Source organism: Erpetoichthys calabaricus, chromosome 3, assembly GCF_900747795.2.
Source record: "Erpetoichthys calabaricus chromosome 3, fErpCal1.3, whole genome shotgun sequence".
In the NCBI taxonomy this organism is placed as follows: Eukaryota; Metazoa; Chordata; class Cladistia; order Polypteriformes; family Polypteridae; genus Erpetoichthys; species Erpetoichthys calabaricus.
In genome coordinates this window covers 187983628-188001718 of record NC_041396.2, presented here as the reverse complement: position 1 = coordinate 188001718, position 18091 = coordinate 187983628, and the positions used below count along the sequence as shown (strand labels likewise).

Genomic DNA, 18091 nt, shown 5'->3' with positions numbered 1-18091 from the left:
CAATGATACAGTACAGCATCTTCAAGCCAAGAAAACAATAGTACTGTTATAATAACACTGTTGGTATGATGTGTTATTTTCTTGAGTTATAGTCGGGTCCTTTCTCTGTCTTTAACTTTGGCAAAATGGGCTCACGGATCTGTAGATGTTCACTGTGAATTATTGAAAAATGTTATACCTTTAAATGGAGATGTTTTGACAGATTAGCCATTCCTGGTAAAATTACTACTGAGAAAGATGTTCTATATTTGGACAGTATGGCTGTGACTGTGGCTTAGTGGGACAGAAACTGACCAGTAGAATTATTAAAAACCTTCTTCACTGATGTCAGTCAATACATTTTGATGAAGTTTCCAAATAAAGTCCCACGCAGGCACAGTGAGGATGTGCAGACATTTTATACTTTGAGGCAGTAACACTAAACACTATTTCACCATGCTGTGAGCAACCAAATTCACTCGAAAAAAATAATTTAAAAGCAATTTATTCTTGTGTAGCGCTCTTCAATGAGTAGGACAACTTATAACACTTTACATGGTTCTCCTAAATAGTGGGATAAGTCTCTCTACTAGGCTTCATTACCATGATAACTATTGGAAAACTGCCTGTCTCATTTAGTGTTGAGAGTGTCGCCAGTGTTATATAAAAATAAAAAATACTGTTCTTTCAAATATCCTTTCAACAAAAAGCACACCTTTATATGCAATAATGGAGAAAATCAGATTGTGATTCAATTTTTTTTTTTGGTCTACTGCTTTGTAATGGGAACAGGAATCTTATTGCCTTTGAACAATTTATTTAAGTGTTGAGTTTAATAGACATCTGACAAATAATGGGGCTAAGTCCATGCTATGTGTATTAATACAATTTCCTATTTAGTTCTTCTTTATTTAGCAGTTAGTTTTTGCAGTTAAAGCACATTTTCTTATCACAATGTCTACATTCAAAATGTAGCATGTAATGAAATAGTAGTTTCTTTATATTTTTTTAAGTTGTGAAATGAATATAAATATGAACAGATTTCTTTATCCTTAAAGAAGTGGTCACACATGGTATATTTTTGTCAGATTTGATGCTCTCCATGTATATTTTTTATTATAATACTTGAAATGAAAATAATCAAAATGTTAATAATTCTGAAAAAATGTTCTTTTTTAGGACCTAAAGGTCATAGGAAAATATCAGTTGCTAAAAGAAGGACCAGAAAATGAGGTAAGTGTTGTCCTCTGAAGAAGTGTTTCCAGAATTCTGTAATATTCATGAAAACAGCATATTGACAGCAAACTCCTTTAGGTCCACTTCTAATAAACCTCATAATGTACTTCATATCCCATCTCTACTTTTGCAAAACCAGCTTGGCCCCCCTGAGGAGGTCATGGGGGTGAATAATTTTGCAAATGCGTCTTGATCCCTCTGTGGAGGTTGAGAATAACCTACAAAGCTTTAAATGGCCTTGCACCAGACTACATCAGTGACCTTCTCCATCGCTGTGCTCCTGTTTGCCCACTAAGGTTGTCTGATACTGGCAATCTTGTTGTGCCCCACACCAACCTGCACTCTCTGGGTGACAGGGCTTTCAGCTGTATAATGCCCAGACTTTGGAATGACCTCCTAAAATGAATGAGATCAGCTGACTCAATTCATTCTTTTAAAAAAACAACTTAAAACTCATCTGCTCAGGAGGGCTTTTAACTTAACCTGACATTCTGCCCCTTCTTTCAGTTTACCTCTCTGTCCAGATGCTCAGGGTAATTTGTGTGTGTGTGCTATATCACAAATTATATTATTTGTTCAGGCTTTTCTTCTTGTATTGAATTTAGTATTTTACTCTGGTTTATTGTCTTTTATTCTGTTTAATGCTTTGTATATCCTGCATCTGTCTGTTTTAGTGTTCAATGCAGAGAATATTTGTAACCTTATACATACCTTCTGTTCTTTTTGAGACTCTGTGAAGTGCCTTGAGCATGGAAAAGGTGCTATATAAATAAAACATTATTATTATTATTAGTTTCACCAAACATCACATAATGATATATTTTTGTTTAAATTATTATGATTTACTTTAAATATGGTTTACCTAAATTAATCAGTAACATTAAGTAAGTCTGGATTGTAATCAAACTTTTCTGTAGACTTTATCATAAGCGCCTTGAGATTTCGAAAGGAGCTACATAAATAATATTTTTTTATTATTATCACTATTATTATTATTATTACCTTATTGCAGATATAAAGTGACTATATTGCAACAAGTTCCTATTTGTTAGTATAAGAATGAAAAGGATCAAATTAAATGTTTAATGCAATTTTTGAGGTATACATGTTAAAGTTTTTAGCATTAATACAATTTTCATTTTATACCCGATAAAATTATAGTTGGAAGTGTGAAATTCTTTAAGACAATTATACTGTATTTTTAAGATGCCATGGCAGTGAAGGAGATAGCATTGCCACCTCATCAGGTTTGATGCCTCAGGTGCTTTCTACTGAGATTCTTTTTTTCACTTACAACTGTCCAAGGACAAGGTGTTTGGATGACTAGAGTGAAGTTTACATTGTCCTGTTTGAATGAGTGTAGGAAAGTGTATGTGTTTATCCTTTGATGGACTGATATACCTTCCAGGCTTACCTAAAATTAGGGTAGAAATGTTCCCCTAATCCCAGAGCAATACTAGAGAATACAGTAGTTGTGAATGTAAAAATGAGTTGAAACATCCATAGCAGCTGCATTTGATGCTGTATTTTGCTAAAAGCTACATTCAGACTACCGTTAAAAGTGAAACAGTTCTGATTTTTAGCTAATTTTTTGTTGGACTGTTCGAATTAATTTTGCAAGTAAGTCACATCTGATGTATATGTGTCCCAGTATCTTTCCCTCATTTACAAAATAAATAAAAATTAATTCATCACACAGATAGCAACCTAATAAATAACCATGACTATCAGCTGCTTACTGACTGCGGACATGATGACTTCAAACTGTTTACAGTACAGAAGTCATCAGCTCAGGATGGCAAGTAGAATGCTTTGAGTGACAGCATCACTGCAGGATCTGTATTTAAAACCTGCGAACATGAGAGGGGAGCCACTTTACAAGACTTTCTTTGAAAATTATGTGCTTGAGATGCAACATTTCAAAACATACATATCAACTGGGCTGTATTTGCAGGCTTCCTTTCAGCATTATAGAAGCCTAACAGAGATCTGGTGGTGATTGGTAAGTGACCCCGCCTCTCGACCACCCACAAAGCCTATGGAACATAACACATATTAGATAATACAGCAGGTAATTAACAAAAGTAACATTAACATCAATAAACAACTCAAAAATCCTATTTTTTATAAAAATTGACGGATTTGTATGAATGATTACAATAAAATTAATAAAATAAAAAAAAAAAATGACATAAAACAAAAATTTGAACCCCAGCAGCTGAGACATGATAACATTTTCTAGGCTGTTGACATTCAGAAAAGATCAAGCTTCCCATAACCACCGTAATAGCCTTTATTAGGTAGATTGGCACCCAAATGACCCTCCTTCACTTTCCATTCATACTTCTCACGTCATCCAACACTCTTTTGTCCATTTTGTTCACTTATCATTTCTTCACCCTTCATTGTGATGTACAGATTCACACAGATGTTACTGCATTGTTTAGAAACACTTGGTAAAAATTGATAAAATTTATGTTTCTTTTTTATTATTATTTTGATTGCATGCATTATTTGTGAACAACATAAAACCCCACTATCTGTTACAAATTATATTAACCATGTTTTTTCTACTCTTTGTTTAATCCTTCACTTTTTTCCTTTGAATATTTAGTCTAGAATATGTTATAAAGCCAAGAATGATCAAAAACATTGCATTACAAACTTCTACGACAGATCCTCTTCAGATTACTTAAATTCATGCAGATGCACAGTACTCATTATTAAGTCCATCAATTTTCGATCCATCTTTCTAAACCACTCTCAATTCCTCTTAATCCAGTTCAGTCTGTTGGGAGACCAAATGAACCAGTCCTGGAAGGAGCACCAGATCATTGCAGATGCACTTGTGCACACATTCACACAAACTGTGCCAATTTAGAGTAACTAACTAACTAACCAAACCTAGAAGACCCGCAGAAACATCCTCTGTGCAGAGAACATGCAAACTCCACTTAGAGAGGGAACCAGCTGAGATTCAAATCTAGAAGTCTGGAGCTGAGTTTGATTTAAACTGAATTCTTGTAATGCTTTATTTTAAACAGATCCTAAAATTTCTTGGAAAGGAGATGAAAAGTAATTTTGCAATGCCATTACAGTTTTGAATAAAGTCATATAAAACACAACATGTAAAAAAGCAAGCTTTCTCAGTATTGAAGATGAGTTAACGTAATTATACTTAGGTGAATCTTGGGCCACTAAGAATGTAAACTCACAGCACAAATAAACTCTTGTACTGGTTGAATCACTCAACTGCATCCGAGTGTGTGACACATCTGCTAATGCGGCTTTCCACACAGCCTCTGTAAACCAATGCCCTTGTGGATGTGCACTTAGGTCCAAGCTGAATCTCCTTATAAGAAGACAATTTAGATCTGAGGCAGAATGAGATTGCTAAGTAATGACTAGTTAGATTCCTACAGTCATGTGCAATGAAAGCACATGCAGTGGAAAATGCTCGTATGGTTTGTTTTTAAGACGGTTGCTATGTAGTTCTTACTGTTTGGGTGAGGTATATGTCAATATTGCCAACAATTTCTAAACAATGCAATGTAAACATACATGTATGTCAAGTTGTCTGCACATTAAAGATAATAAAAACCTCAAATACAGTATACTATGCAATTATCTTACTCAAAAAGTTTTTCTCAGTATTGAAAATTTAAATATCTTTAAATGGATCCATAATTAGCTTATCACTGTATCACTTAGCTGTAATGGGATTGAAAAAAAAAATTGAGTTTAAGACATGTTTCATTTGAATTATTTGTTTCAACAGACAGCTGACTTCAGTTATCAGATGATTGTGGAAATTACTGCACTAAGAGCTAAACTTTCAGGCCTTGAAGAGGAAAACCAGACCTTAAGAGATAAGATCAAGAAGGAAATTCATCAGGAATATGAAGAATTGGTTCAGAATCTGTTTTTAGCATGTTTTAATTTAAAAGTAAGTTTTTTTAAAGTTGGGATAGAGTTGAGGTGGTTACTCGGTCAATCTTTGTTTTAGAAATTATTACTGGCAAAGAGTATCATCATAGTTTGGTTGACAATTCACACAAGAATCTGACAAAAATCAAAAATATGTTGCTCAGAAAAGAAAAGGGGCACTGGTGGCATTTCAGATTCCTCACCTTGATAGAATAATCATCATTTGTAAGATAGTCTACGCAAATGATCCTTCAGTAGAGCAGAAGTGCAACTTCTACAAGAACAATATGGATTTTTTTCAGATTTTACTTACAAAATTAACTACAAGAAAGTAGGTGATGAGTGATGGGAATGGAAGTACAGGGGAAAAGAAAACAAGGGAGGCCAAAGCAGAGGTGGATGGTCCTGAAAGAAAAGGGCTTAACTAGCAAAGAGGTGCAGGGCCAAGCTGTTTGGAGAAGGTTGATCAAGTACATTGAACCCACACAGAAGTGGGAAAAGATGAAGATGAAGAAGAATTTTCATTTTATATATTGAGATAAAAAAAATCACCATTTTCATATTATAGCTTTTGTTTAAATGTTTTCAAAGGATCATTTGTTGCCCAAATGACAATAAAAAGACTGAAATATTATTTATTTATACTTTACATTTTCTGATACTGATGGTTAAAATTTATTATTATTATTATTATTATTATATAAAATAGATTATAGGAGAATGTTAAAATTCTGCCCTGAAAGTAAGTCAGAGTATAAAATAATGAACTAGTGCAGGGTGGGCAAAGTCGTTCCTGGAGGGCCGCAGTGGCTGCAGGTTTTTGTTCCAACCCAGTTGTTTAATAAGAAGCACTTATTGCTCAAGTGACATTTCTGCTTCACTTTAGTTGTCTCGCTCATTAAGATTTTGAACCCTTATTTCTTATTTTAGTGTTAAACAGCTGTATATAAAATACTTAGAAGGAAAGTGAAGAGAAGAAAGTGAAGGACTGAGAATTACTCCTCCATTTTTGACTTCAGATCATTTGGATGATATCCTTAGAAAGGGGAAGAAAATCTAGGATATGAGAATGACCTGACATAGCAGAGTTAAAGCACTAACAAGCCATGAAATTAAATTATTGGCAAGAATTGTTTTCTAATTAAGCAACCGGGTTGGAACAAAAACCTGCAGCCACTATGGCCCTCCAAGGCTGACTTTACCCACCCCTGAGCTAGTGGAACCAGTGTACAGAGAAACAGTAAGAACTGACAGAATACTGAGCTATAAAGTTTCCCTTATAAGAAAGACTTGGGAGTCCCGCGGCTGTTAGCACAATTTTTACCCAGTTGCTGATCACAGGCATTAAGGAAAAAGAGTGTTTGGTCACATACTATAGCATGCGATATGGAATAGAAGTCAAATGGAATTACAGTTAAACTGTACGGCACACTTGTGAGGCCACATCTGGAATGCTGCACAGGTTAGATTTACATGTAATAAAATACAGAGAATGGCCAGAAAAGAGCTACTAGGGTTACATTACTGTGGAGTGGAATCTATGAGTTGAATGTTTGTATCTTAAGTAAAATGGGATTAAAAGGTAAGAGAGTGAGTTAGGTGAATGTCCTTATTTAAAATGGAGTTTTGCAATAAGAATCCTTGGGTACCGCTAGTTTGACTTTGTGTTGAATGAGTGGTTGCTCATAGAGTCCCAAATGAGGCACATTACCTGCATTGTGAGGAAGCGTCAGTCACAGCACTACTGCATTCCCAGAGGATGATCCGCTCACAGGATCCTCATTGTTGTGGATGCAAATGGCCAAGGGGACGCCCACGTAACACCTGGCTATGGCAAATACATGGTCATTTCCAGAGAGTGGGAGTGGACCACATGTCTGCTCAAATTGTTTTCGTCATGTGGTGTGTGCAGCAACGCACTACACCAGTGCATGCTCCCCAACTTGACCTCACCTGACCTGCAATAAGAACATGGAGCTCAAATTGGAACATGGGTATATTTTACATCAATGTTAGGAAATTATTTCTTCAAATAGAGAGTACATGGACCTTGTTATCAAGTTAGTGTAGTTTAAATCGGCACTTTAGGGATAATCAAAACGCAACTCAATATTTTAGAAACTTTGAATGAATAAGAAACAATAAGTTATGCTGGGCCTAACGGCCTGTTGTCACTGAACTCTACTGTTTTATACCGCTGCCTAAAAACTATTGGAGTATTCAGAAACAGTTTAGTAGCAGAGCTCTGAGATAGCAATAAAATTAACATCAGAAAATCTCTCTTGTACCAAAGGTTTACATATATGCAGTAATAAAGAACAGCAGCTACAGTATTCTAAGTTGTCAGTTAGCAGGGTTTTACAGATGACTGTATCTGGCAGAATGTCGCTGTAATCAAACTCTTTGTGGAGTGATGAGCAATTATACAGTATTTGGCTCATGTCTACACTCACTTTTTTTCATGAGCTAATGTGTATTCAGGTATTTTTAATATCAATCTATAAAAGCTTGTGAAGGCAAACTGTTGTTTCTTTCAGGCTGTACTGCATGTGTACTCTCTGTCTTTTTTGACTTATTATACAGAATACCTCAAAGCTATTTGTGATTGCTAACTGGGCAATGCTTTTTAAGCCTTGAGTGTTAGCCCTCTCTTACAAAACATAAAATGAGTAATTCAAGGACAAACTGTACTGTTCTTATTATTAAATTTCTGATTTTTTATGCTCATTGCAAAACTGAACTATTTATAAATATTACATTATTTTTGGTAAACTGACTATGTAAGCCAGAAAATTTAGTATCTCTGTTAGTGAACTCATTTCTTGTTTCTAAAGTTGAAGGTATAGATGTAAATGTGTCTTACTTGCCCCATAGTAACATGTTGCAATTTATGGATGATTGTAACCAACTTATTACAGTAAAATACACTGGCCAAAACAGAAGTTGCATCACAATGAAGGGAGTGACTTATTTCCTCTAATTTGGTACAAATGATGATGAAGCAAGAAATTACATACGGTACATATGGTTTTGGGACTGTTTTTCATAACTCATATCATATGAAAACAGTTTTGATGAGAACAGGTCATTCAGCCCAACAAGCTTGTCAATGCTAATCACCTTAGTCAAGTCAAGTTTTAAAGTACTAGCAAGTCCTAGTCTTCCATACTACTTTTTCCATGTGTCTTTATCTCAGTAAATAAAAACACCTAAATGTTTATGCAATATTTGCAAAAAAGGCAGTAAGGAGGACACATTAGCTAAATGGACACTTTCTTTAAGGATTTCATTCTACACCTCTCTCAGTGTTCCTTTTCTGCTAAGCAACAGTTATGGCTGGGCAGTGGGCAGGCCCTAAGGATCTTCAACATATCCAGTATTTGTTATACGTCTCCCGACACCTTGATGCAAGGAGTTAATGACATATAGCATGCCTGTACACAGCTGATTTCTAGAACAGCTCAGAAGTACTGATGTCGACCCATTATTCTGTTCCAAAGAGAAATGACACACACCCCTTAGTTTTGGTTAGTCCTGGTCCAGGTCTTTGACAGCGTGTCATTATCTCGAATAGACATGTCAGCCATATTCGTGCTAGTGATCCAAGTTTTGTCAGAGTCCCACAACTGTTGAAACATAAGTCTTATAAAGTGATGTGGAAAAACATGTGCAATATTTGATTTTCAACCTAACTTTAATTTAATTTACAGAGATTAAGACTTCCATCATAATTTATACTATTATTTAGCAATTATCAAGATATTGTATTAATCCCTTAATCATTTACAAAAGTACCCATAAAATTTCATAGTGTTACAAATTCTGCCAATCCATGTATTATACTCTTGAAATAAAAACAATGATTTTTATTTTTCAACTCAGGCAAAATTAGATGAATATCATGTAAAAATGAATAGTGATGTGTGTCAGCTAATCAGTGAAGTTAGAAGAGAAAGCATCGAAAACATGATTACACTGAAGAGAAAATTTGGCTCCACCAGAGATAATTTTGCTTTGAGTGGAAATTTGGAAAAGGTAAGCTTGTTTTGGATTTCTTGGAACAAATATTCTGCAGTTATAGCTGGCGCTAAAGACAAATTCTGTATTTACAGTATATTTATCTTGTAGTACATTTAATTAGGAAGGATATGTAGACTTCAGTTCAAATGTGAAAAAGGCTAGAAAAGATTTTTAATGTTTAAGTGAATTCGATTGCTATGACTTTAGACTCCTCTAAGATAACACCAATGCATCATGTTTGGCAAAGAAAAGGCTCAGTTATGTATGGATTTATTTTATGTAATAAAAAATGAGCACTTTAGTGTCTAAAACTACATGATGTTCTATTGTTAACTCATATGCAATAAGTTATTTAGGTTTATTTGTTTACTTTTTTTTATTTATCACATATTTAACATTCTTATAATGATCTTTGATATGTTTAAAGTCATGCATTATTATTTTTATATACTTCTTAAAAGCACAGTCATTGGAGTTGAGCAACTACAGTGTAACTATTTCACTTCACATTAGACTGTATGTATAATTTGTATGTGACAAGTAAAATATGATTTGATTTGATTTCAAAAGCAAAATATCAGAATTATGCAATGCGAGAAACAGCAGATGTACTGTATATGAAATGTATTTTCTTTAACATGCCTCAGCAGTTTTTCATTACAGAATCTGCTGTAATTTTTACTGCTTTTATCTTTTGCCTCGACTAATAAAGCACTTATTAAATCGTACTTGGTGTGGGCAGCAATATGATATGCTGCCAATAATTTTTTTTCCACAAATGTTCTAGTAACACTGTAATTTAAAATTGAATCATATCGAAATGTTTACTTTCTTTGTGATGTTTTTATGGAATTATTTTCTGTGTTGTTAACCCTTTATACATAATCAACACTAAGAAGTGTCCAAAATGTGTTGAAAATGGAAGTTCTGTCTTCACGATTTACAGTGTGCCTTGTACACTTATTGTTAACTTTTGGGGACACTGCAGAGCTGACCCCCGAAACCCAGAACTACCAAAAGGTTTACTTTCAGGTAGAACATAAAGTAAAAAATAAACAACAGATGGCGATGAGCCTCCTGCCCCTTTGGGCCGATCTCTACAGGTTCTCCTGTTTATTGTGTGGGGTGACTAAAGTGCTTACCTGTAAGTATTCTCCCTTCTCACCTCTGGCCTCTTCTACACTCCCAACTCCAAGCTCATCTGGCTAGAGACTGGTAGGCCCTTTTTGAACTACTAGCTGACACTCCTTCCAAGAAAGAATCGTAAAGCACTTCCAGGGTGAGGAGCGCTCCGAATAACTCCTGAGATCCACTGGCATGAGCCCCAAGGGGTTCCTGCAGGTTTGGCCCCCAACATATAAAACACAGGGGCCAGCCACCTTTCTTTCTGGTGTGTTTTTCACACTTAAGACATAAAAATGTCTTACTGCCCTTAGTTTATGAAGGTTATTCTTGTGCATTGTTTGCTGTGTAAAGTTTTACATATTAACTGAACATTTAGAAGAACAGTCACAGCAGTAGTGGTCACCATACCACGAGCATTGTATGCATTACTCTGGCCTAGGTTTTTTTAGTTTGTCCTTTTCAATCTCATAAAACGGTACATTTAGAATGCCGAGAGAAACAAAAATGAGTGGGCAGTAAATAGCTGGCTGTAGTTAGTGTATTGTCTGCTACCTCAGCCTAAAGTCTCTGGCTTCATGTCACATCTTGTACATTATGTTTTATTATATTTCACCACATTAAACCTTTTAGCAATATAAGCAGATTAAAGTTCTGCCCTTTCAGCTCATATTCTGGTTCATATTAATTACAAACATAATAGAAGATAAACAGTAAAAAAATGTTTAAATGTTTTTTTTTTCTGAGTTTAAAGTATTGTCCTGCTTTAGGCCCACTTCACTGCAGCATCCAGTGAACATGTATACGAAGTCATTATTTCCAGATAATAGCCTACTTTTCCTTGAGCTGCATTTTATTTATCCTTTATATTATAAAGCATAATATCTGCACACATAAACTGAAAGGATATAACCCAAATATCATGATTTAATCTGAGTACAGCACTGTGAACAAATCACCAAAGTGAAATTCTTCTTAGTAATGTGCAGAGAAGCCACATAAAACAGTCTCAGTTTTTCAGTTCCAGTTAAAGGTTTTGCATTCGGTTCACAGTGCAGTTCTCTACTAATATTTATAAAGTCAAAGCAGACTTAATTTGAAGTCTCTACACTGAATGAAAACATTGAATACAATTAATGATGCTTTTATTTTATTGAATTTTTACACATGTCGATGTTTTGATCAGCAAGAGGAGCTGCAGGCTCTGCGAAAGGAAAACTTCAGGCTGGAATCTCTTCTGTGTAAGATGAAATCTTTGCACTGCTGGAGGCAAACGGTGAAACTGGGTCAGCTTTCCCAAAAACTTTATCTGCTACAGGAGGTATGCTTGCTTGTCAGATGAGGTCTAAATGAGTATTTTATACACTCGGGAAACATACTTACAGTAGAGCACTACAGCAGCATTAAAATTGTTTCATGTCTGTATTTTTTAAAGTTGAATTTAGATGATTAAAAGATGATTCAGTCAGGGTGTGTGGGATGCAGCTTCTCTGCTGATTTACAGATCCGGAGTTAAAATTCAATTTCCAGTCACAATTTATGTAAGGTTTGCACATTCTCCTTGTGTATGTACTTCACTGTGCTTCCACAGCCTAAAGATATACAGGTCAGATTAATGAAGAATTGTAAACTGGCTCCCCATCTAAGTTTGGTGCCTACCTTACACCCGAAGCTTCTGTATAAACCAACCAATGACCATTAATGGGATTAAGTGGGGATTTATGTTACAGCTAAAAGTGGGCATCTGGCATCTTTAAAATTTCTAATAATACTATAATTAAATCAAAACATAGGCTTATGTTACAATTAGAACTATAAATTCTCTCATTAGAGTTAGCTTTTTACATTTAATTTATTCAGTCCCATTTTATCTGGCAACTTATTTGTATGTTGCAAGGGATATCAGTGTTTGCTTTTATATTGACTTTGAGAGATTCATTTACTTGATTCATATATTACATAAAAGTCAGATATATCTATATTATGGCCACCAGGGAGCACACCAGCTCCCCAAACCCCACAAAGACAGACACAAGGCACAAGTCCAGCACAACCCAGGCTTTGATTGAGGTGTGGGAAACTCTTTCCCTTCCTTTCCCACCACCACCAAAGTGCAGTACAGCAAGCACAATCAAATAAACAGCACTTTGCCTTCTTTCTTCTTCTCTCTTTCTCTCTCTCTTTTCACCTTCCACTCCTCCTCCAGCAAGCTTCATCCTTCACGTTTTATGCCGCACCTGAGAGCACTCACGGTGGTTAGCATGATCCAGAAATATTTCTGAGTGAGGAGGAAGCCCAACATAGTAGAGCTGTGCATTCCCTGCAGCACCCCCTGGTGGTACCTACAGAACCCAACAGGGCTGTGTTGAACTCCAACTCCCATGGAGCCCTATGGGTATCTGAGGCACCTTTGTATCCTGGGAGGCTGCCATGTAGCTCTCTAGGGGAGATAATGCCCTGTGTCTGTTCTCTCCCCATGCCCTTTCATTAAGAAGGTGCCCAGATCGTTTTATATAAGTTGTATATAAAAATAAAAAATACTATTATTTATTATTTTTAAATTGGAGAACAGACTGAACTTCCAGTCTTGTGGTTTAAAGTCTGATGCAATGCATACTGAAATGGAATACTGATTGCCTTTTGCCAACCTTCTTATCCAGTTCAAGATAGGAGGAAGCTATAGCCTATGCTTGCTATTTTGGGCATAAGACAGGAGCCAACACTGTATGAGGTGCCAGCCCTTCTTGTGGTATTATCACAGCCACACAAGGCCAGTTTATAGCCACATATTAAACTAAGAGACATATCTTTAGGATGTGGGAGGAAAACATAATTGTCCAGAGAAAAAACAAATACAGACAAGGACAAATTTTGCAAAGTCCACAAGGACAAGTGCCAGGTGCAGTATATGAGCCCAGGACTCAAGAACTGTAAGACTGTGGTAATATTGATTATACTATCCATCCATCCATTGTCCAACCCGCTGAATCCGAACACAGGGTCACGGGGGTCTGCTGGAGCCAATCCCAGCCAACACAGGGCACAAGGCAGGAACCAATCCTGGGCAGGGTGCCAACCCACCGCAGATTGATTATACTATCAATTGCAATAGGCATTGTTTTATTGTTAAGTCATAAATGAATACTAAAAAGCATCTCCATAGCTAAATTGATGAAGAAATTGTGTGCAGTCTACTGGGTAAGGCACTGGACTGTAAACTATAAAGCTGCTAGTTCAGTGTGTGTGGTTGTGCATGCACTAAGTCACTTTACCTGATGGTGCTTCAAATATTGTATTTAAACGTTGGACTTTCAAATAAACACATGTTATGTCTACAAAATGATTTAATGCCTTCACCAGGACTAAAGCTCCCATGATGTTCTAAGCGTCAGAAACATCCACTTAGTTGTGTGAAACACCATCCTTTAGGAAAACACTATGGAATGTGCAATGCAAAATGTATAACTCTTCAGTTCTAAAGTAAACACTTTGCTTTTTTTAAAATTGATTTGGCAAAGACCTTCATATATTAGACTGTAAAATTAGCCTTGAAGCTGTCATACTGCATTCTTCAGATTATTTCTTATCTTGTTTTACAACCCTTCTGGAAAGCAATCACAGCAGTGAATGGTAAAGAGTGCTGGGATTGTGTTCTGAGGTTTTTCAGGAAAGAAAGACAGATATTTCAAAGTAAAAGTATTTACTAAATATGGTGCTGGACAGTGTTGCATGTTGATTAGCACATGCAAGTAAGAATTTCACTGTTCTCTCTACCTGTGACAGTAATGACTCTAGAAATCTATAAAGTTTTCCTTGATTAAAAAACAAAATCAACTAACCAAACCAACTTTAATAAAAACAGTTTTTACTTCCTCCTGTTATCTTCCGTTATATCATTCTGTTAGATCATTATGTATCTACTAGTCATTTAGCCCATTACAATAACGGGCGCTAGAACAGTAGTGCATAAACATTAGTAGGAACAGTCTATATTAAATGGCAAGGGACTTTGACCTCATTCTTTTTGTTGGTCGTATTTTTCTTTCTTTCAGCCTTTCTTTTGTTGATGTCTGCTTGCTGTGCTGACCGTTCTTCGTGGGCTGCCGCAGTGTATTGTGTGTCTTTAATTTTCTGTGACAGTAATACTGTCTTGTACGTCTGCTGGCTTGTACGTCCGTAATATACCTTTAATTTTCTCTGGCGGTAATACAGGCGTGCGCGTCGGTAATATGCCTTTAATCTCCTCTGACAGTAATACTGGCTTGTATGTGGCTATAATATGCATCACTGTATTGTGTACCTTTAAATTCCTCTCGCAGTAATACTGGTTTGTATTTCCATAAAACGCCTCTAACTTTCTCTGACAGGAATATCGCGTATCGCACTGTGCCCCGCGCATGTACACTTCACCAGAAGACACACACACACGGACACCTGGACGCACAAAGGGATTTTATTAAAGAGGACATATCACAGCAGATAATTAATATTTCATTAAAGTGACATTTACATTTAATACTAGTTTTAGTTAAAAATGACCTGCTAAACACTGCATTTACTTTTATTGTTGTCTTTATTGTGCACAATTAGAGAGTCTGAGGTGAACTGAAACTGTAAATCTGATTTACTGCTGGTATAAAATGATTTAACTGAATGGAGGCAACAACAGCAATAGACCTTCTTGTATGAATGCATTCTTATTGTCAAGTGGTCTCTGCAGATGACACAACAGCTCATCTTATGTTATCTTCTCCATGTGTCTTGGTGATTTCGATAAAAGAACACCAAAGGAATGTCTAACAGACCTCTGAACAGAGCAGTCACACTTGGCCTACACCAATGGTAGACTATGTGCTGCTGTTCTACTGTAGATTTTTACTGACATGGGAAAACAAGAGGTGTGAATGTAGTGGCAGGCAGTGTGGCGCAGTAGTTAAGGCTTTGGACTTCAAGCCCTGTGGTTGTGGGTTCAAATCCCGCTACTGACACTGTGTGACCCTGAACAGGTCACTTGACTGACATGTGCTCCAATTGGAAAAAGAAATGTAACTGATTGTGTCATAAATGTTGAACGTCTCCTTGGATAAAGATGTCAAGCAAATATGTAAATAAATGGAGTTTAATAATTAAAATGTTAACTTTCTGTTGCTTTGACCACTGTTTTCATTTAAAGGAGGCAGTAAAAGAAAAAAAGAATAACTTGGCAGCCAAGGTTGTTGCAGAGCAAGAAGTTATTCTGCTGCGTGAACAGCTGGAGGCTGTGAGAAAAGCTTTATCTGTGTGCCAGACTGAATATAAAACTGTCAAAAAGAAGTTGGAAAAACAGGTAAATAGAGATAAAGAAATTATATTTTATATTGTAAACTACAACTTAATGCTCCTGAATTTAAAAATATATCAATTTTTTCACATTCATTTAGTCTTTGGGGTGGTACAGTGAGCTACTCCTGGTTGAATTAGTGGCTGTTCCCGTGTTGTGTAAGTTTCCCAAGGTAAACCTGCACTTACACTAAGCAGATTGGCAAAACCAAATAGTGCTGATAGACTGTATGGGACTGTGCCTTGCAATGAATTGGCGTGCCCTCCAGGCTTGCGTGTGCCTTGTGCCCAGTGCTGCCACCTCCATGCAGCCCAGTAGTGAATAAGCTGATACACAAGGTAGATGAGTGGCTACTTTTCAGCATGGCTGCGCTCTTCTGAAGCTTACCATTTGTAAGTGGACTATGAGACCCTGGTCACAGGTCACACAGGTCAGTCTGTTAGAAAACATTGTCCCAGAAATAAATATTGTGTTTATTTGAAATGTACAAGATGACCCATCAGTTACTATCCACATTATTTTACACAAATTTTGGAAGTTGGACACATGGGCAGCCTTTTATTTTATCAAGTAAAAGATGTTTGCACAGGGATGCTAGTGATAAAACTAAGAAACACTTTTCTAAGTGTAAATTAAATAAATTTGTAAAAACATCATATTTATGCAAGCAACTATTCTGAGCAGCATTCTAGCCTAGTTGTTAGAACTGCTGCTTCATAAATCAAGTGACCCACGTTCAGTTTCCATCCTGTCACTATCAGTGTTGAGCCTCGACATTCTGCTCACTCCAGACACATTGGACATTTTCTAGATGTTCATGTTAAGTAAGTTGGCAACTGAAATCTTTCCCAATATGGGTAGACTGGCATCACACCCTTATCTGGTTTCTACTTTGTGCCCAAAGCTGCCAGGATGCTCTCTAACATTCATGATCTGTTATAAGCTCTTCAGCTGTCTATCCATAAATTTTGTAACAAAGTCATCCAGTTCAGGGTCATGGAGAGCCGGCGCCATTCATGGACACACTGGCTGCAAGGCAGGGGCCAAAGGGCACATTCACACCCGGCGCTTAATCTAAACTGCACACTTTAGAGGATGTGGGAGGAAAACCAAAGTACCTGAAGGAAAATACTATAATTAGTACATTTTCAGTAAATAGCTGGAGTGATTTAAAATTATCGTTACTATGCAACATAGCAAAAATTTACAATTAAATCTCCTCTCACAGTATGATTACAACTTATCATGCTAGACTACAGTTTAATTTTAATTATTTTTAGTTTGTAGAGTTCATAAGAAAACATTCACTCTGAATTTGCAACATCTCAGACATTCCTATTGTGTGCCCACTGGTTACAGGGAGGCTGGAGATTCTTATGGTGCCCTGTGCAGGCTTCCTCCCACAGCCTCTGGAATGAACTGACTGCTGTATGCTGTTATAATAATAAATAGATCACATTTACTTGAACAGAGTGGGGGATGTACAGTAAATGGGCAATTTAATTATTACAAGAGTTTATTATGTGTCTGGGTATTCTTTGGTAAGTAAAATTCCAAAGTCTGTTGACATTTTTCACCTCGGTCTTTGTCAATTCCTGCTTCTCATTGTCCATGGCTGAGATTAAATTTTTAATTTTATGATTAAAGAAAGAGGACATGATAACTACCCAATGAGATAAAAAGTTATTTTTTACTCCTGTTAATTATTATGTACAAAGTAAAGCTTGGATGATATAGTGCTAAATGCTCCAGCCATCCAGGTCTTTGGTCCCAAGACTACGGTGCCTCCTGCCAAGAGCTGTCATGTTTGACATATTTGCATTAACGTTTGTTTTGTAGTTTTAACCTTTTCATGATCTCTCTGGCTGTGTTTTTTTACAGACAGTGCTTCATTTTTTTGTAGCTTGTAGTTTTACTTTACAAAATACACTGTGATTGTCCATCCATCCATTTTCCAACCCGCTGAATCCGAAAACAGGGTCACGGGGGTCTGCTGGAGCAAATCCCAGCCAATACAGGGCACAAGGCAGGAACCAATCCCGGGCAGGGTGCCAACCCACCGCAGGACACACACAAACACACACACACACCAAGCACACACTAGGGCCAATTTAGAATCACCAATCCACCGAACCTGCATGTCTTTGGACTGTGGGAGGAAACAGGAGCGCCCGGAGGAAACCCACACAGACACGGGGAGAACATGCAAACTCCACGCAGGAAGGACCCAGGAAGCGAACCCAGGTCCCCAGGTGTCCCAACTGCGAGGCAGCAGCGCTACCCACTGCGCCACCGTGCCGCCACACTGCGATTGTACTCACTACAAATGCCATTATTTAAAATGATGATTAAGTGGTGTCTCCCTACAGTATAAAGACGTGCTGTTTGATAGACTAGAAACATCAAAATGTACAGCACACCTTTACAACAGTTAGTCACAGAGGCTGCAGCTCCCCAGAACATTGATGAGCCATTGTGAAATACTTG

General features: G+C 36.8%; 1 protein-coding gene across 1 annotated transcript in view; it reads left to right on the top strand.

Annotated features, from left to right (window-relative positions):
• The window catches only part of si:ch73-242m19.1 (uncharacterized), a 162280-nt gene that overhangs the window by 130117 nt on the left and 14072 nt on the right, over positions 1 to 18091 (top strand). The window contains exons 39-43 of the mRNA XM_051924103.1: positions 1159 to 1212; positions 4994 to 5161; positions 9025 to 9177; positions 11471 to 11605; positions 15458 to 15610. Of these exons, the coding sequence (XP_051780063.1) occupies positions 1159 to 1212; positions 4994 to 5161; positions 9025 to 9177; positions 11471 to 11605; positions 15458 to 15610 (663 nt within the window). The remainder of the gene's footprint in view (positions 1 to 1158; positions 1213 to 4993; positions 5162 to 9024; positions 9178 to 11470; positions 11606 to 15457; positions 15611 to 18091) is intronic.